The sequence below is a fragment of the Apaloderma vittatum genome, unplaced genomic scaffold, assembly GCF_000703405.1.
Source record: "Apaloderma vittatum isolate BGI_N311 unplaced genomic scaffold, ASM70340v1 scaffold20431, whole genome shotgun sequence".
Lineage (NCBI taxonomy): Eukaryota > Metazoa > Chordata > Aves > Trogoniformes > Trogonidae > Apaloderma > Apaloderma vittatum.
The window spans coordinates 31,556-52,351 of NW_009701030.1; the positions used below are offsets into that span (position 1 = coordinate 31,556).

At 35.9% G+C, this 20,796-nt stretch overlaps 2 protein-coding genes across 2 annotated transcripts in view; both read right to left on the bottom strand.

Annotated features, from left to right (window-relative positions):
- POLN (polymerase (DNA directed) nu) overlaps nucleotides 1–11,465 on the bottom strand; it is a gene marked incomplete at its 3' end in the record, with an annotated part of 41,706 nt that extends 30,241 nt beyond the window's left edge. The window contains exons 1-5 of the mRNA XM_009879005.1: nucleotides 11,333–11,465; nucleotides 7,275–7,336; nucleotides 4,058–4,537; nucleotides 3,410–3,600; nucleotides 1,159–1,271 (exon numbers count right to left, since the gene is read on the bottom strand). Coding sequence (XP_009877307.1) covers nucleotides 1,159–1,271; nucleotides 3,410–3,600; nucleotides 4,058–4,537; nucleotides 7,275–7,336; nucleotides 11,333–11,465 — 979 coding nt within the window. The remainder of the gene's footprint in view (nucleotides 1–1,158; nucleotides 1,272–3,409; nucleotides 3,601–4,057; nucleotides 4,538–7,274; nucleotides 7,337–11,332) is intronic.
- A 2,025-nt stretch (nucleotides 11,466–13,490) lies between these two features.
- HAUS3 (HAUS augmin-like complex, subunit 3) lies at nucleotides 13,491–19,246 on the bottom strand. Its single transcript, XM_009879004.1, has 4 exons — nucleotides 18,320–19,246; nucleotides 16,821–17,257; nucleotides 15,020–15,248; nucleotides 13,491–13,724 (listed from the first exon to the last, which is right to left on the bottom strand). The coding sequence occupies exons 1-4, from the start codon at nucleotides 19,244–19,246 to the stop codon at nucleotides 13,491–13,493; spliced, it is 1,827 nt and encodes a 608-aa protein (XP_009877306.1).
- Nucleotides 19,247–20,796: the final 1,550 nt, after the last annotated feature.

Below are 20,796 nucleotides of genomic sequence, written 5' to 3' on the forward strand. Positions count from 1 at the left end.
GGCCAGATAACTGCAAGGTACTTCATCTGCACGGTCTCATATCAGGAGTTTATGTCCTCCCTCTACTCCAAAACCTTAGTGAATCCCAGTACCATCTTTACTAGTCAGGGCTGTTTATGTATCCTATTGCTCATTACACCAGCTTGAGAATATGCACAATGATCCCACTGATTACAGTCAATAGGACATAATCAGAAATCGTAGTGTTTGCTTGATTTACAATGATGGGCTTTTTTTTACCTTAAAAAAAAGGCAGAGGTTTTCTGGTTTGGTTTGTTTTTTACCACAGCAGAAATAACGGGCCGGGAAGTATCAACTTCAAAGTTAAAAAAAAACAGACAACAAAACTAAACAAGAATACTTTTGGATACTAGAAATTTCAAGTTCAAAGCATATCCAGCAGAGATGATCTAACCTGGATCTAGTATCTCTCGCGTGTACAGGTTTTAAAAATGCCACTAGTGCCACTACAATCATGATGTTTCGTCCCTCACTTCTCAGTCCCACAATTCTAAATCGCCATTTACTGTGATTTACTGAAGAAGATTTTCAGATGCTGAACACAAGCTGAAGACTCACCATAGAGGGAGTCCTTTCTGAAAGGTCACAATTATTTTTGTAATGCACTCGGTAGTAATCTGACATATGGAATAAAAAAAAACCCCACACCAAAAATCAACAAACCTTCAACATCATATTTATAACTCACATCTTCCATTTGTAAATGCTTTTAAATCCATACAAAAGACTCTTACTTGTTACCATTGAAAAACAAGGACCCATTCAAGTGATTCCTAATTCTGACAACTATGAGCACCGCTGGAATTTATTTTAGCCTTTCGTTTGGAGCAGAGAAAGTTTTTCTAGGGAACATAAAATATGTTCCCTAGAACATGCTTTCAGCTACAGCCAAGATTGTGATGAGAGCTTTTGTTTCCACTGGAAGCTACCCTTAAATTATTCAATTATTTGATTCCTACTCTGACAAGAAATGCATGCCAAGTCCCTGCTCACAACCTTCTCCAAGAAGGGGATTGTTTTCCATGGACTAAAACTGTTTTCCAATATATTACGTAACCACCAAGCCAGTTACTTCCACATCTAGTGATTTTTAACAGAAACATCAAAAGCACAGATATTATAAAACTAGATAGTTACCTTGTTTCCAAGTAATTTCTTTACCATAAACTTGAAGCAGAGTCCTCAGGAAATCTTTTGCATTGAAGCAGATAATCGGGACTTTGCAATGTAGCATTCGAAACAACACTTGCCTGAAAAGAAATAGTTCATTAACACACACTTCCTTGCTACTAGTGAATTTACTAGTGAATTTACTAGTGAATTACTAGTTGAATTTACTAGTGAATTTACTAGTGAATTTACTAGTGAATTTACTAGTGAATTTACTAGTGAATTTACTAGTGAATTTACTAGTGAATTTACTAGTGAATTACTAGTGAATTACTAGTGAATTACTAGTGAATTACTAGTGAATTACTAGTGAATTACTAGTGAATTACTAGTGAATTACTAGTGAATTACTAGTGAATTACTAGTGAATTACTAGTGAATTACTAGTGAATTACTAGTGAATTACTAGTGAATTACTAGTGAATTACTAGTGAATTACTAGTGAATTACTAGTGAATTACTAGTGAATTTACTCTATTTACCTCACACATTTAATTAGCACCTAGTATTAAACAGCTAACATGTAATACTAAGACCTTTCTTTAACAAGACCTTTCTTTAACACAAGATCTTTCTTTTTTCCTGCAAGAACAGCGTAATGTATTTGAATATTAAATTCTCAATTCAATACCTAAAGTTTCATTCTACAATAAATTAATCCTAGCAGATAAGCCTTATCATGTTTATAAAGAAAAAAAAATAAACCCTTATTTGACACTAAAGATTAAATGCAATCTTAATCCAAAACAGCAACTGCCACCCCTGCAATACTTTAATACACCCAAATAAGGTCACAGAGTCTTCTGAGTTAATGTAGTACTGTAAAATCATGATTTAAAAGTTAACAATCTAAATTGCCATAATTGCCTAGTGTTAATATGCTATTTAAATCCAGAATGCTTCATCTTTTTCACATTTTTCCATTCTTTTTGAATATGGCTATTAGTTCCCACATCCACACTATTTTAAATAAGTTTTATCAATTAGTATGTAGATTTTACTAATTATTCTGTAATAGCTTTATAAGTTCTATCGTGAGCAATACAGCAAAATAATTTTTTTAATAGAGCTTTCAAGTTTGTTTATCTTTGATGGTATGAAACCACGGCTCTAAGTTTTGGGACAGATTAGAAATGTTGGAGATGATAGCGTATTATCATATACAGTATGGAACCACATTAAACCACTGCACTATTTCTGAAGCAAATAATTACTTACAGGTTTCATCTAAATGCTAATACTCAACTTGTTTATTATTGAATTGCTACTGGTCATATGTACATGCTTTACTGATATTTTATTCTTGACTTAGAACAACCTATATTCAAATGAACAACAAGTTATTAAACTAGTTGTCATGTAACGCCAACATTACAGCTGGAGAAGTACAAGTAAATGAAGTGATTTAAGTCACAGTGGAGTCGTGGTAAAGATACAACTAACAACCAAGTCCAATATCTTGAAAATGAAATCTCTGTAATTTAATAACCTAAATTCAGCAGTTTACAATGCAGCAATTATTACTGAAAGTTATAAAAGGAAACAATCAATTCTAACATGACTACTACAAGAATCAGATTCAGTCCTCATTTCTCCCTTTATGGGATACTATTTCAAAGTTAATAGTGAGGACTTTGGTTACGCTAACAGGAAAATTAAACCATACCAACTTCTAAAAAAACTAGTCCAATTATTAAACATATACACAAAGCATCTGCTTAACATTTATCTTGTAATCTTGATTAATGTTATTACTGAATATTATGAAAACTTCATTCAGGATTTCAAAAGCCATTTAATAAGCCTGTTGTGCTCAAAAAAATTAACAGTACTAGCACTGTAATAACTTCCATCAAGAATGTACTAGATGAGAAATGTACTTCAGGAAATCTAGAAAGATAAACACAGATGAATCACATTTTTAGGTGCCATATAGCTGTAAGCTGTTCAAAAAGGATTTCTAGGTGAACATACACAAGTCCTACCAGAATCTCAACCTAGTTCTTCAGGGCTGTCTCAGTGATACACTGAGCCCAAAGGAATAGTCTATTCTGATTTGGTTTATACTAGCCCAGGCTTAACAAAGAATTAAGAAAGCTAATAGAAAATTCAATGAGCTTGATGCGTAAGGAGATTAAGCTTGTGCCACATAATCAATATACCTGTTGCTAAAAGCATATGTAAATCAAAACAGTATTTTTTCCCCACATAGTCTCACCAAGCAAATTTCTTGTGAGCCTGTTGTTCTTGTTCCCAAAGAGAAGACCATTCAGTTTTTAAATAAATTAATTTATCATTTTCACTAACAGCATTCCAAGTACAGTCAGCTGAAGAGTAACTGGGAGGGCAAGGGTGATCAGTCTGATTCTTCATTAACACAACTACTCCTTTTACTGATGATGTTAAGACCTGTTAAGTATAATTACAACAGTTTTTCCTCTGACAGATTTTTTACTATAAAGAGAATTTCCCAAATATTTTACAATATGAAACCTATTACATATGCTAGAGTTATTGCATATACCACTGACACAGTAGAGGAGTATGCAGGTGCTTCAACCTTGAAATAAAAATCCACAATGACAGAAAGAAAAAGAGGAAAAAAAATATTCTAATTCAAACAGTCCCACTTTGTTTAGCCCAAGCAGTTTCTTTTTTTCAAGATTTAGTTGGTAAATAAAAATAAAATTTTGTCAAAAGTATTTAGGTTTACATCCATTTTGCATTTACATTTTGGTAAGCAATAACACATTAAACTGGTTCAGATTCTAGGCTCCCAATGAACACAGTTTTGTGTTTATCAGTCGTGCACAAGTTCAAAGGATTCTACAAAACTGACTCTAAATGAAACACATTATTCACTAACCTGCTCTGAGTTGAGCTGCGAAGAACCATCCTGAAATATCATAGTAGTTACAAAAGCCAGGGCCTGTTCTATAGTTGCAAGCAATTCTCTCTTTTCTTCATCTCCCAAATTCCTGATATCACAAGGATAATTTTCAGAAGACTCTGTTTGTCCACAAATACAGTTGTATTTTCTTTCATGTGAAGAAGGTGAGGTCTCTACAGGTAATCTTCTTGATTTCTCTGAACAACAAGCAGGCATATCTTGCTTTCTTTTAAGGGGAGTAGCTATACTCTTTTTCCCATCCTTCAGGTTTCCTGCTTCTACTGAAAGATTTCTTTCTCTACATCCCCATGTTGGCAAGTCTAAATCCTGGTAACAGCTTGCTGCTTTGGTATCTTGACAGCAAAGCACTTTGTCAGTCCTGACTATCTGACCAGTAGTACTTTTTTCAGGACTGGCAGATGTTTTTAATAAGGCTATTGTATAATCATGAATCTCCTGAAGAAAAATGGAAATTCTTTAGTGACCCAATTAATCAGCTTATTAGGAGAAATAAAAATAAACATACGAGTTAATGTACATAAGGTCTGAAGGAAGTGATATTCTATAAAAAAAAAGTTGATACTAACAAAACAGGGTCAGTTTAGGGGAGCCACATTACATAAAATTCAAATATTTATCAGTAGAGATTATTTTATTGATATATATTGCTTACATCCAAAACTATCACTGTTTTTTTTAATCTTAGTCAAACACTAAAAATGGCAAATTAACAACTGTAAAATGCATCTAGTCCAGTAGCCTGTCTTTCATAGTGACTAGACTTTGTCTGAAGAGGGAAGAGACCATTCATTTGCATCTTTAGCTTTAATATTCAGAGATTTTCTTCATGACAGCTTAGTTTATTAAAGAACTTTTGGCAAAGGACCATAATGACTGCTTTGGAAATCCAAGTACGCTGAGTCAACTGGATCTCCACTCATTTCTTCAAACAGCTTACAATGTTGTAAGATGTAACAAAACACAAATGAAAGTTGCAGTGAAGAAGCATTATCAGGTATATGAATAAGTATTATAATCTGTTTAATCCACTATGGCCAGAACAGCTTTCCTACAACAGATCGTCCCTGAACCCCTCTAAAGCAACATGCTATTCAATAGCCTTAAGCAGTCAGTCGCATGCTAACGCTATGATTCTACTTGACCCTTGATTTCCTGCAGAAATTTTCTTGGCACGCCACCAGCTCTAGTATTTTCTTCCTGTTTATTTTGCTAGATCCTTCTACAACCTTTTCAGCTGAGACAGATCCTTGTCTTGATTTCATGAACAAGGATTCTAGAATGGCAACCACCAGCCTTTGCAAGATTCCCCAAGGTAACTGTGTGGTTAACTACTCAAGAGATATACAGAGCTGTATCCTCCTTCAATACTCATCTTACACCTTGAGCATCAACAGGTCTTACAGGAGCTAGCAAGAGTTCAGCTCCTGAGGCTTTCGAAAAAAGTGATGCATTTGCAAGCTGTTTCTCAAAGTTTATTTGGACTATCTATTGCATGTTTACATTTAGCCTAAATGAGTCAGAAAACGCTGGTAAGTTCAACTTTTTGCATTATGACATTTTTTAGTAATTTCCTTCATAGTGTCACTTAGCCATACTTTTTCATAGAAGGATTATAGTATTCATTTTAAGTCTCCAATATTCTGTTTTGAATAAATCCTTATACTATCCACAAATGTTTTGGGCTTGGAGAGAAAATTCCATGTATTTTCTTCAAAAAACTCCTTCCCTTTTAAAAAATTTCCTTTTTTGAAATGACACATTCCTGTAACAACTTATCTTTTAATCCCTCAGAAAGATTAGTCCCTGTCACAGCATTTTAAGCAGCAAAATTTAGAATCTGATTTCACACAGAATCAAATAAAAATCAATTAATCCTGTGAGTTCTCTAACCATTCCACAAAGCAGTTGTTTCCTAATTTTTAAGTCTGTGTCATGCATAAGCATAATATTCACCCACCACATTGAAAAGTAGCTGAAGCCTCTCACAATTACTCTGTTTCTGCTCTTGTAGTACCACCAGTCTCCTTCAGCATCTGTGCTGTCACTCCCTTCCCAAAACCTAAGGCCTTCTCTCTTCAAAAGAATCACAAGTTACTGCTGTGCAGGGCTCTTATCCATTCCCCAAGACAACAGCTTTCACTGATCAAAGGACATTGTCCATCTCGCTCAGACTGTATTGACTGAGCAAGACACAATGACAAAGCCATTTTTTTTCCCCTGGCTTTGCAATATTCCTCAACTCAGTGCCCATATTCCCAAAGCTCAGAACTATGGAGTCAAAAGATGAAAAAGACTTAGACTCCTTGAGAATATACTGCACAGGATCAACTCTATAGCAAAAGTACAAGTAACAGGTTCTAAGTAAACAAAAAAAGGATCCTAAAATCATAATTGATGTGGATGTAGGAAAATTTCACTAGATGCAGCCAGTCAAAATTAGCACGTCATCACCAGAAAAAGGGGGTCCGCTACTATCCATGTGCACCCACAGCTACATGTCTATAACCCAATTTGATTTTTAGGAAACTGTCCCATAAAAGAAATTAGTTTCCTGCATCTTGAGCAACCAAAACAGACTTGCTGAAGTGTCTAACATGCACCAGAGTTAGTCAGGCAGGCTGTGAAATTTGCAGCTGGGACACAGGTACATCTGCAGTATCTGCAATTTAACGATCAACTCAATGGATCTTACAATCGCAGCAGAGATGGGGCTCCCACAGTTATCCATTCCCATTCTTGCACTGACCCTCACTCACACACACATCACACCAAATGCAGAGAGATGACTAAACAAGAAATTGAACTTCCTAATAGAAAGTAATTTTCATATGAATCAGCTCACCTTACGATTATGTGCTAGTGATTGTCCACTGACAGAGGTTTGAGAACACTTTTAAACGCTGCTTAACTATCTAAATGGAGCAACCTTACTTATTTCCAATCAATTTGTCACAAGACTAACTTCCTAGAAAAAGTGTAACAGAAGCAGGGCCAGGACTGTCATAGGTAAATAGATGCCAATTGTGAAACAAGACAGTGAAAAGTTACCTGAACTGTGAGCATACACAATATATTGTGATAAAGCTGTTTATAAAAGAGCCAATCTACAACAACTTCAAACCTGCTTTAACAAGACTGGTTTTAGTGGTCTACAATCTTAAAATATGCTTGCCTTTTCATTTTTCAGATGTGCATCCTTATCATCTAGTTTATTTTCCTTTGTCTTCTCTATACCTTAAAAAAAAGGAAACATTTTATAGTAAAAATTAATCTGAAAGTAGTGCATCTAACTTAGATTACAAAGATTGTTACATTACTGATACTTTTACCAAACCTAAAATAAGCACAATAAAATTTTCCATTACAACCATTTTACTCAAATTAATATAATTCATGCTTAAAAGGGCCCTGCAGGTTCCTAAATACGAATACACAAAAGCACACTCTGTCTCCGTTAAAGAAGTAATTAAAATTTGCTACAAAGCAGACTAGCATTTTCCATGGTATTCAGAAGATGCATTACTATAATACCATAAATATGCATACCTCCTCCTTTCAAGAAAACAAGTCTCATCTTGGTCAATGGATAGCTGGAGGCATGGGAAGAAGAAAAACGAACAAACTCGACACACTGCACACATTTTAGCTGTTTTCTTGGAATTGAGGAGTATTATTCCACAGTAGTTCTCTGCACTATTTGCATATTCATCCTTAGCATATCATGCCACACCAAGAACTGACTACGCTCGATCTGCAGAGGATATTTTTTTCACATTGCTCATCCCTGTGACTGACCAGATGTCGCAAGATCAGATGAAACCAGACAGCAAGGAGAATTCAGAACTATCAAACTGATGAAGGGTAAGGTAATGACCAGCACCCCAAGAAGCAGGGTAGCTCTAAGTGCTGAAAATTAAAATAGATTATCTGTAGAATATTAATTGTGAGATTGCTTAAAATTATGATGAATAACAATTTGTTTTGTCTTATGAGTGACATTGTTTAGCATGATTTAGTCAGATTTACTGAAGCCTTAGGCCCAGACTGTGGATTTCACCTAAGTACCGATTAGCTTAGGCTGAAGAAAGGCCTGGAAACCAAACCTAATTGAGAAAGGCAAGATCAGTAGGTGCTGCATCCTCAAGATAAAGAAAAGAACGCCCCCCTGGAGTAAGAGAAAGGATCCAATTAGGAACAAGAAGACCCCAGACCCAAATATTCCTACTGGACCAGGCCATTTTTTAAGGGGAGGGGAACTTGGATTGTAAGGCTATTTCCCAGGGATTTCCTTGTTTGGGGTCCCTTTCAGATGGTTCCAGCTTGATCTGAAATAAGCCAACTCTTTGGCAAAACTGAAGGTCCGAACTCTTCTTTACAGTTGGGGGCTAAGACTGGATCCAGCCACACTTAAACTCCTCTCCACGAGGAAGTTTAAAAAGCCAGGGGGTCCAGTCTGAACATCACAAACTTGTCAGGAGGGTCTTCCATGACTCTTCCGTAACAGTAAGTGCAGGGCCTGACACAGAGCCCTGTGCCACAGCACAGCTGTTTGCCTGAGGCCATCACCTCGCCTACTGCTCTGAAAGCGGACAGATGCTGTAGTTTAAGGAAGGCTTTGTAAATGCACCTCAGGACTCCATGCCATGCTAAACCAAACAGGTAAGATGCACTTTCTCTTTTCCACCCTCAACACTGCCCAGTAAACCAAAGAAGAGGAGAGGCAAGTGAAGACTGGAATAAAATAACAAGGGGCAACGGCCTAGCAGCAATTACAAGCTCAGTAGGTAACGACAGAGGAACAGGGATAAAGAGAACTCCACGGAAGTGTGGGTCTCTCTAGAGCTTACAATCAATTAGGGTTCCTTTATCTCTAGATTATTTTACTGCTCAGCTAAAGACACCTCATGGGCAAGATATACATTTAGTTCCCTTCTGATTTCTGGTCCGTACCAAGTACAACTCTTCGCTGCCATTTTCAACCACGGAATTTGTGCTATCAGCTACAAGACACTTTCTGAATGTAATGTGATGATGACTAATGTCAAACAAAGCATAAAGTGATCTATTTCTATTTACTGAAACTGTTTCAAAAAAGTATTTGTCTTGGAAATCAGGACCCTGTACTTACAATAGCAGGGAAAAAAAAACAACCCCGAAGCATTTTCAAAGACTAACTGGCTTAGTATTACATGCAGGTTCATGTTGGTGTATGTGTATAATCAGCTATTCATCTCCAGCTCAGACTACTAACCCAAGCTGTTAGAATAACGAATATAGCATAGTTGTATTTGTAGCTTTATCTTATGCTTGGTTTCCTGATACTTCTTACAACGATAAAATTGTAATTTAAGAATATTAACTGAGTTTACATTCAGCACTTCTAACTGCTTCACAGCTGGATACTTTTTCTTGACAAATTCACCCTCCAGACAAGATGTTTACATTTCTCTCCTTCAGCACAGAATACAGGACGACAGGTATCAAAAGTCGCTACTCAACCTCAGCTTTCTGGTTTATGAAAAAGCATCGCCAGATGGCAGTAGAAACCCAGTCTTGCCTTCAAACTCCTTAAGGCTAGAAGAAACGATTACAAGCTGGACTGACAAGATAAATCACAGAATTTCACCCACTAGTTCCACTTTGCTGACATTTGTACTACTTGAATCCAATATTTACCTTCTAAAGACGGAGTTTTTCCAGTAAGTAGAATTTAACTTTGAAAGATTTACCAATTAATTACAGTTAAATGTGTCTTGAAAAAGAACAACATGACAGGTTTCAGTTTTTTTAAGCAATGTAAACTTTTGTTCTCTCCAGATCCATGTTGATGAGCTAAAGCTATACATACGCATGACATCAGGTAATTTCTTAAAAGTAATTCAAATAAATCTGTTCTTAAGCCTGTACAGTAAAAACAATTGTAATTACTACATGAAAAATAAGAGCAACAAAATCAGCCATGTGACCCTGCCACTGCTAAATGCTTGGACTGTTCTTTCAACCCTCCAATGAATAAGGATTTAGCAGCACTACAAAGACAGAAAAGCTCATTTGGCTAGAGGTACCAGACACTTTCACGGTGGTGTTTTTTTTTTTAAAAAAAAGGAATCTGTAATTTTACAGCTTGACAGTGAGTGAACCATCAAGAGCATACAACATAACATGACATAGATGTTGCACAGTAGAGCTCCCCAGTCTAAGACAAAAAATACTACACAGGAAAATTAAGGAAAAGAAGTAGAATGGCAAATCAACTGAGGCAGAAAAGAGATCTAATTTTCCCTAACATAACCTGGATTTTGGTCCAAATATACCATTTTTAAATGAATCGATATTTCTTCAAGTGTGTATCACTGATTTACATAGCAACAAACTACTACCCTTTTCAGTGCTGCATCATCAGTTTCCACTGATCTACTGAGAGAAGAGCCTGATCTATTATTTACATAAAACTGAGGCTGCAACAAACACCATGTACACAAGAACAAATGCTAGATTTAAACCTCTAGGATGTTCCAGGATCTAGTTCTCAAGAGAAAACAGACAACTGCAATTAAGTAAAAACTCTGCCTATTTACTTCTTTCAAGAGCTACAAGACTGGCAGACTATGAAAGGTGCAGAACTGAGAATAAAAATTCTGCCTTGCAAAACCTCCCTAGTACTCAGGAGACTCCAAGTAAGATTTTCTCAACAGTCAAAGATCTGCTGAGGCACTTTAACATTACTTAACGTGCTCTACCACTGGGAATTCGGTTCACTCGTCCTCCTAGAATTTCACAAGGAGTGAGTTGCTAACAAAAGTATGTTTAAAGGACAGACACGAGACTAGAGAGTTCAGAGGCCTTCTGGCGAGCTCTTGTGATCTTTAAATATCTAGTCCGGAGTCAAGTTAACATATATATTTAATTTACAGTATTAGTTAATTGTTTGAAATTCTCATATACTTCTATACCACATATCAGGAATGGGAAGAAAAAAAACCAACACAACACAACTGAGGGTACTGGCAACATCCTAGTTCCTTGCATCCACATAACTCAAACCAGGACAAATTAGAAGAGTCCCAGCAAGTATCAGATTTACAGCTTAACTCTTCTCCTAAACCTGGAAACCTAAACCTTTTTTTTCTTTTTTTCTCTAAACGGGGACTAGAGGTTTGATACTGTTTCATTTGTTGCAGTTTTTCAATTGAAAATATAAACACTTAAACAGGCTAAAGATTTACTCACTCTGGTTATCCTTTCTGCTAGTCTGAATTTCTCCTACAGGAAAAGACTGCAAAGCTGCCATAATTCTCTGAGCGATATCAGACAAAGGCACTGTAGAAGTCTCACATCCTATGTATGATGTGCACTGCTCCATTTTTAAGACTAGACCTAAACACAGAACACATTACGCATGACATCAGGGCCACAGAACAATCTGCACTAATATTATGTTGAAATTAAAGACAAAAATATAGTGAACGTGGTCGTTCTCCTCTATAGAAAATAACATTTCCTCCCTGACATGCCTATCAGTTTGTAAAAATCAGTGAATTGCAACCATTTACAAAAAACAGTAACTGAAACTTCTCTGAAATAGTGTTTTAATACACCAATAAAAAATTAGGCAGCCCTATTAAGGTACAGCTAACTTCTAACAAAAATAACCTGATGAATAAAACAAGAATTATCATTTATACCCAAGATACTTTCCCCCTCCTCAACGTAGTTAAACTAGTCTATATCTAGCATATGCATACATTTGCTGTTATTGATGCTCAGATCTTATCAAGAAAAAAAACAACTTTCAAGTAACTGTCCCAAGAGCCAACACAAGACAAAAGAAACAAATATTACTATCATGATATATAAATGTTAGAGCCACTGTTTCAGAAAATACTTACGATAAAAGACCATTTCAATTGATGTACTCAAGTACTATTAAATATTAAGTTTAGTTACTATAGTTTGTCAATTTGAGAAACAGATTTTGTCTCTACAAGCTTTGACTGCAGCTACTGATATTCTAGATTTTACTCTTTTCCAAAAAGCAGTTGCTTTTCCAGTTGACCTATGGCCATACTCTAGGATACAAACAAAATACTTGGGAGAGTCCTTAGAAAATTAGAAAGAACTGTGTCCATACTGATGATTTGTCTTTACAGCCTCAGGGACAGATCAAAATGAGAACCGAGCAGACTAAATATAAACAAGACACTATGCATGAGATTAGGCCTAAAACCAACATACACATTCACCACAAATATTGACAACAAAGAACTGAATTAGTGATTGGCGTTTAATAATAAAGACAATGTGTAGAGTTAAGCAACATGAAATCCAGATATAAAAGACATCCAATCAGTAAAAAAATTAAAAGATTTAATAAGTTATACTTACATAAAAATTAAGTCTGTCATCAAAATAGTTTAACACTGTTACTGAAGTTAAAAGTTAATTTACTAACCTTCATCAATACATACAATGCTTGAAAGCAAGCACAGATGAGCCCATCAAAATACAAAAAGACTGGAAGTTATCACACTATAAAAGCCTCTTTATTTCCAGTGGTATACTAGAAAGCTATATAAAAAAACCTGATAAATAGTCTAACAATGCACATGAAAGCAAAGTATGAAAACATCAGGACTCTGAATAGAAACACCTATCATTACGAATCATAGAGCAAAGCCACAAGTCCAAAAGGTAAATCCGAAATTCTCTGTCTTGAAGAGCCCAGTAAAAGCATTGACAGGTTTCAATGGAGAAGATGAGCTGTTAAGTTAAATTAAGAGATATAGGAATGATCTTAAAACAGATGGTCTTGGTACTTGAAACAGATCCTGGTGCATATTCCAACACATTTTAACAAAACTACATCTTCTTAGAACTGTAACGGAAACAATCGTGGAATATGTGCCTCAGAGAACTCTCCTCTTCAGAATGAGCATATTACATTCGTGTTCCAAAATCCAGAATGCCTTCTCTACATTTATTTTTCAGTTCATGTATCAAAAGTTCTTAGCATGCAAGAAAACTTGTCCTAACGGTATGAAGTGTTCCTTTTTCTACTATGTTGCGTGCAGTGGAAATTAACGTACAGGCTAGCAGAAGAGCGGCCTGAATGCAACTCATTCAAATAAGAAATGCATTACTTCATATCAAAAAACTTTGACAAACTAGATTTTTTTATTGGCAGGCAGATGCCAAAGCCAAAAAGCAGGACACAATCCAAACTTGGTAATCATTGCAGTTAAACATACATTGCAACAGCAGATAAATGTTAGCCTTGATAAGCTAATACTTATCAACTCATAAACTTGTAGAGAGTTTACATGAACATGCTTTCCTTTCTTAAGAGTATGAAGAAGTTTAAAACATTAATAACTCCACCGGTGAAATTCTAATCTTCCAAGCCACTGGTTTTAGCCTCAGACTGCTGCTCGAGCTTCTCCACCATCTCCTTCAAGTGGTCTTCATCATTGAAAAAATATGCATACAAGTTTCTTTCCACCTGATGCAGTTTATTGGACTCTAAAAAGTTTCTCTTTGACTTCAGGTCAGCAATCAGATCCATAAGGAGTTGATTTAGTTTATTTAAGTCAGCTTCTAGCTGATGAAACTGCTCAGTAAGTTCCTTAAAAAAGAGACAAAAAAATATTAATTTTATATTGTTAATACACTAGGTGAACTAGAAATACAAAACTTTTGTTTATAAGCGAAAAGTCATCAGAAAGAATAGAAACACAGGCAATAAAGGACTCTAATATACATAATTTTTGAGCTCCCTCTAATGGTACTTTTATCAAACTATGGAAATATAATTTCTACTTGTTTACTAAACCAGATGACTTAAGACAGTAAATATCTGGCCCTCAATTACATAGACAGTTGAATGACATTTTCAATCAATTATAAGTCATCATAGCTAGTCAAATCTCAAAGTTGAACAAGAAAAAAAAAACACAACAAAACCAATTTAATTCTGAAATTATTAGTTACAATTTTCCCAACCGTCATGACAGTTCAGTATAAGCAGGTTAGTCATCTACTTAAACATTATTTCCTTATTAAAGGAATGATTCTACGATTCTATGAAATACTTTTCTTGATAAACAGTAATAATAAAGAGACTTCGCTATGTTTTAAGATTTAACTTGAATCAACAGAAACGTATTTAGTTGATTTAATAATATGTAATCTCCAAATATACATTGTTCCAATTACAGCATTTCTTTTTAATAAAAGTTGGTTTATATGTTTCAAATTCACTTGACAGATGGAAGTGTTAAATATATTTTGATGTATTTAACCAAGGAAGAATTATGCAACAGAAGACTTTTTTTTCCCCAGTTTTGAGATATCTATTATTTAGAAAACCATAACAACTTGCATCTAACAACCCTTATTTCTATTTATAAGACACTCAAATCCCAACATCTGGGAGCTCTGTAGCAGGACTGTCCTACTACAACTGTCCTTCAAAAATTTTATATTCTTTTGTCCAAAAGAGCCACCCATGGTCAGGCTTTTTAAGGGGCCAGCTGTCCTATTCAGATGTTACATGTAATAGGGGGGGCAAAAAAGCCCATATGAAATAAATTATTTAAATATTTCAGTGACAGTATATCCAGACCACATATTTCCCTACCATGAACTTACTAGTAATACAGAACTGCACATGCCTCTGAAAGATATTGAGTCAAAGGCAACAATTTGCTCAGAAACAAAAAGTTACTTGCCAACATTTACAGAATCCAACATTTGCTAAGAACAATGTAAATACTGTGCCCATCATCATTATGCTAATAAACTTGTTACTGACATGTGGGAGTCAGTTTGTGTGTCTACAACCTTCATAGTACATTTTTTTCTCAGTAAAAGAGCAGGAAACACATTAATAATAATTTTAATAACTAGATAAGAGCTCACCCGACTACTGAGTTGTATCTGATTTCCTCCATGATAGAGAGCATCATGAAGGGTATCTACACCACTCTTCAGCTTGGACAAATGTAGACACTGTTCTTGAGAAGTCGCTGCTATCTGATCTTGTACTCTAGCACAGTCCTGCTTTAACTTCTGAGCCATCTCCTCCAGGCTTTCGTATGTTTTAAACAACTGTGGTTTTTTATTTTCTCCTTCCAGAAGCTCATACAGCCTGTAACAAGTTAGACACACAAGCATTTTTAAGTTTCCTAAGCACTCCTGACAGTACTGCTCAGAGTACTCTTATACACTGTTGTATCTCACACTAATTTCATGATTCTGTCTATATATAGTTAGTACATGATTAATAGCACTCAAAAATATTTCAATATTAAATTAACAGCAATGGAAGACTGAAGTAACAATAAGTAACCACACAATGAATGAAAAAATCAGTTGACTGTGCTTTTGTTAACTATTTTCCAACACTTCAAGGACAACAAAGGAAGATACGACTTTTTGGAGTGCTGAAAAACAGCAGACTTCAACAGCCAATAAGAAATAAGAGCAATCTTTATAACATTATCAAGCTTACTGGTGCATTTTCCATTTTCTATCTATGGAGAGACTGCTTAGAAATTCTCCAATTAGTTAAAAGTCATGCAAAAGATAGCAATATTTGCTATACCAGACTGTGCCCTTATAGTGCATCAGGAATAGCCTGATACAATTACAGGTAATTTTGCTCAGTTGCTACTACCACCTCTGCATATTAAAATCTTTAGGAGTTGAGACCCAATATAGACTCAGATTGGCTCTAGTAAGTGCAGGAGCTGTATTTCAAAAGTAAATAGGTTTCTTTCAAGCATCTTCTGATTAGGAACCTTTTAGAGCTTTAATGTCTTCAACTTCTCTTCCCTTTTTAGGAGGGGAAAAAAAAAAGTAAAAAAAAAAAAAAGTGAAAAAGTAGCCAGACAACATTCAGTTATTTGGAGACTTCGTAAAAAACCCGAGCAAAATGCTCCAAGTTGCCAATGCAAACACACAATGGAAACAAAACTAGTGCTGCCTAAATTCTTGCAGTTATACACTGTGCAAAGACCATACTCAGCTATCATTTCATAGCTACTTTAAAAAAACCCACACTTAACGCATCACTTTAAAGAAGGACAAGCCTGACATTAATACACTTCATCAAAAGGTTGAGTCTTGAAATAATGGCAACACAGCACACATTCCTACTGTATCACCTGAGCTACGAGATGTAATTACATGGTGAAAAACCAGACTCCTACGTGGGTGACGGGACACTGAAGCCAGATGGCAAATCAAGCAGTAGAAATAAGCTGAACACATTACATGTATTGAAGTTGTTCCTCTCCGTTATCACATGGGGTTTTTTGCAGGCTAAGCTGATGAGGCCAGGCATGTGAAGTAGGAAATCACTGTTAGTGATCTATAGTTCTAGAATAACTTTATTTCAAGAGGTCCTAAATCAGGACACCATATAAGGCAGCTTTGACTTTAGACATTCATTATAATCTGAATATTGCTTGGGAATGCTTCAGTAATATTACAAGACTGATAATTGAATAGTTTTTCCTCAGGTAAACCTGAAAATAATTTCAAAGGATAAGCAAGAGGCAAGCCTCATATTTTGACAGCTTCAGTTCTGGGGAATTCAAAACACTAATTTGCTATAGTAAGTAACCAAGAACTTGGCAGGTAAAAACTCTTTGCTCACCTAAGCCTTAATCTCCCCAATACTACTTAAAATTAAGTCAAAGTTCAATATAACGCTCACCTGCAAGAGAAACTGTCCTTTGAACTAATAACCTTTCTTGGCTTTGCATGTTGAGTTTGCTCAGTTATCACCTGCAGTCTCTGTTGTAACTCGGTGCTGCTCTGTTTCATAGATTCTACCAAGTTCTCAAGCTGACAGCAGATCTCCTTATGTTTCCTCAACTCCATTTCATACGCTAGCTCAATCAGTTCAAATGATGCTTTCTGTCTTATCAAATGCCTGCATACTTCATCTTGTCTTGAAGCATAATAGTCCTGCTGAGCAATCTGATGATCCAAGTATGCTTCCACCACTGGTGTGCTTAAAAGTCGAGCATTCTTTTTCAGAAGAGGAAGCAGCTCTTCATTATTTAACTGAGCTATATCTTCTTTAACTGTTGAAATTGTATCAGTTAAACTAGATATTTTGGCATCAAGGTTCTCTTGTTTTCCAATGTCCTGCATAAAATAAAAAAAAAATTCATTTCTTTACTGTTCTTTCCACGCCACTTCCCTAACACACTTCCTCAGTTCACAAGATTCATGTACTTGTTACATTGAAATCGCTGCATCTTTTGAATCTATAAAATTAAATGAAAATACCACAAGTAGTTTTACAGAACTTTACAACACAAGGCAAATACAGATTTAAAAAGTAGATATCAAATAAACATATGTCAATAAATAGTACCTTCATTATATTGCAGGGTCACGAAATGGTTGATTGTGTAAAAAAAATATAGAAGAGCTTTATTTTACTTAACACCCAGATTTCAAGAATTTGTAACTGAAATCTCACATGCAAACATAAGTTTTTATATTCAGTCAGATGACTACAAACACTGCTATCAGAATTAATCTTTTTCAAATTACTCTAATCAAGTCCTATACACTAGTCATCCCTAAATGAAAATATACAAACTGAAATGATGACACAAGTTAGTCCATGACTGGTACAAGCTAGTATTTTTCCTTCTGTTAGGATTTCTTCACATTTTTAAGTTCCAGTAGCCATATCTGCCCATCATTCACTGAGATTTCTGGGACTTCAACAATAAGATTCATTTATTGGGTACAAATACTCAAGTTTCAAAACAGTCAGTGACTAGAACTTCTTAAGTTTATCCTACAGAACATAAACAGGAATACATTTATCATATTAGCTCCTCAATACTAAAATGTTCCAACCAAAGGCAAGCTTTTGTTTGTTGTATAAAAAAAAAACAAGAATCAGTTACAATTTGAAATGTCAAACTAAACTAGAAAGGTATTACTAAATTCCAGGTTTTCCAAAGTAGTAATTCTGAAAGTAGAATTAAAGGTACTCTACCACACTGAAGAATTTCTAACTATAGAAACTGGAGCTATTTCACCAGAGAAGCTTTGTGAGCAAGACTAAAACTTCATAAAGTGCAATTTCACTATGTAAAAATAGTAACACAGAAACTACTTTTACTGGAATTCATGAACACGCCTGCCTGTTTAAAACTGCACTACCTTGTATCACCTTTTGCAGCTTACCTTGTTGTTTAAGGACTGCAGCATGCTCTCTGCACATTTTATAGCTGAATGCATGCTCTCTTCTTTAGCTTGCATCTGAATAAGCTGATGCTGAGCACAAATATATGCTGTCTGGAGCCTGGCTACCTCTTGACTCTCTTCAGAAACTTTATCAGTCTCATCACAAGTGACTTCTTTGCTTATGTCTGCAAGCTGAAAGCTGCCTTCATTTGAATTTTCAATCCACTCAGACATACCTTGATAAAAATGGGTTTTCATGTACGAGGTAAGTGCTGCAGTGCATTGCTCTTCCTGAGACAAATACCTGTCCAAAGAAAGTTGGGAAAAAAACACTGGATGTAGATCTGACGCTTCGTCCGAATCTGAAGCAGTGAAGAAAGAGGCAAATTTCTTAGCTGCATCCAAAAGAGACAGCAGTTCATTATTAAGCTTATTATTTGCTGCAGTAAACACTTTCAGTCCTTCTTTCAAATCTTTATGTGCTTCTCCCTCTTTGCTTTTTAATGTTTGTAATGTATGGCTGTTCACAGAAACCATCATCTCAAGCTTATTACGACGATAAATTTGAAGTTCTTTTAAGCTCTGAAGAGTTTGAAGCTCATCTTCCAATTCCTTCAGTTCTTCCTCTTCTTCCTCCTCCTCCTCTTGGCTACTGTTCTTCAAATCCATGGGCTTCAAGGTTTTAAGGACTTCATCCAGTGCATTTCCTTCCAAAATGGGTTTACCAGACTCAAGAAGATTATCAAAATCTTGCAGCTCTTTTTCAGATACCACATGCTGCTCATTTACATTTCCACAAAACCACTCCAGAAACGATTTGTCTTCCAAAGAATCAAACAGCCAGTCAAAATCTTCTCCATTAAGCTCATCAGCTTTTGGATATCCAATTTTCTTAAGAGTTTCCACAAAATCATTTCCACAGCTCATTATTAAAATATCTTTTGCAAGCAGAAAAGATCCAAATACATGAAAAAATCCAGGATATTATTACAGCTGTATTTTTTTTGTCATTTTAAATGGATATTCAGTATTTTAGTTAAAAGATTCTGCACAGGGAAAAAGGAAGTGTCAGATCATATCAGAAAACTGAATGCTTTTCTGGATCAAAGCGGCTATTTAAAGATAAAAAACCATATTTTTTTTCAGGGTTATCTTAGCATATTTGGTTTATCAAATCAGGACACATTTTTACATCAATTAAATCCCCGATCTCCGCAAGCCCTTATGATTTTCCTTAATTCACATAAACTTGCTACTAAAATAGAATACTACAATTAACATAAAAGCAACAGGTATAAACACTAATTGGCCTGCCAAAGTGATTCAGTTATATAGTTTTCCCCACATTAAATAAAAAACCCACTCACAATCATTCTAACTCTTGCAAAACAAGAGGAGCTTTCAGCTTGTTCTAAGAACAAAACTACTTTGATGTTACACTGCACTTCAAGATCTTGCTTACAATTTTTTGACTTCAGCAGCAAGGAGAATCTTGTCTTCTAAGCTTTTATTTTAAAATTTCCTCTGAAAATTCAATAAAAAGTCCTTTAACTTAAAAATTTCTGAATACAACAATGCAGTGGTTTTTTGAACAACTATAAAAAAATAAAGATTAGTGTAAATACTCTTGTAAAAAGAGTTGCAACTTACACGAAAAAGAACTTTGTTGTTCTACTGTTTTCCAGCAAGGAAATAATCAGCTTTGGGATCCTAAAGTGAGTGCACCGGACAGTAAAGATAGGATAAATTATCAAGAATGTCAGGAGGCCTTGTCTGCAATACTCTGGTAATATCCAGGGTAGGTGGTTGGTTGGGTTTTTTTAGTTTGTTATTACTTAATACTTTGTAGAAAACAAACTTCAGCTGAAAATCCTACTTTGCCAGCTGGCCGGGAGGGCTTGAGTGCTGAACAAGTTAAAATTCCGTGTGTATTCAATTTAGCTTAGAGTTACCAATTATACATGAAACAGAACTTGCTGTGCAAGTTTCAGTTCACAGGGCAGCCTTCCAACTGCCCTCTGCCTTCTATGCTGAAAAATGTCTGACGCCAGAATAATTAAATCATAGAATGGTCATATAACCGCGGAATGGTTTGGGTTGGAAGGGTCCTTAAAGACCATCTCGTTCCAACCCCCCTGCCATGGGCAGGGACACCTCCCACTAGAGGGACACCTCCCACCAGACCAGGTTGCTCAAAGGCCCGTCCAACCTGTCCCTGAACGCTTCCAGGGAGGGGGAATCCACAGCTTCTCGGGGCAACCTGTTCCAGTGCCTCACCACCCTCACAGTACAGAGCTTCCTCTTAATGCCCAATTTAAATCTACCCTGTTCTAGTTTAGTACCATTGCCTCTGACTCCTCCGCTACACATCCTTGTAAACAGGCTCTCCCCAGCGCTCCCGTACGATCCCTAGACGGCCGCTGTAAGGCCTCCCCGGAGCCTTCTCCTCTCCAGGCTTAACAGCCCCAACTCTCTGA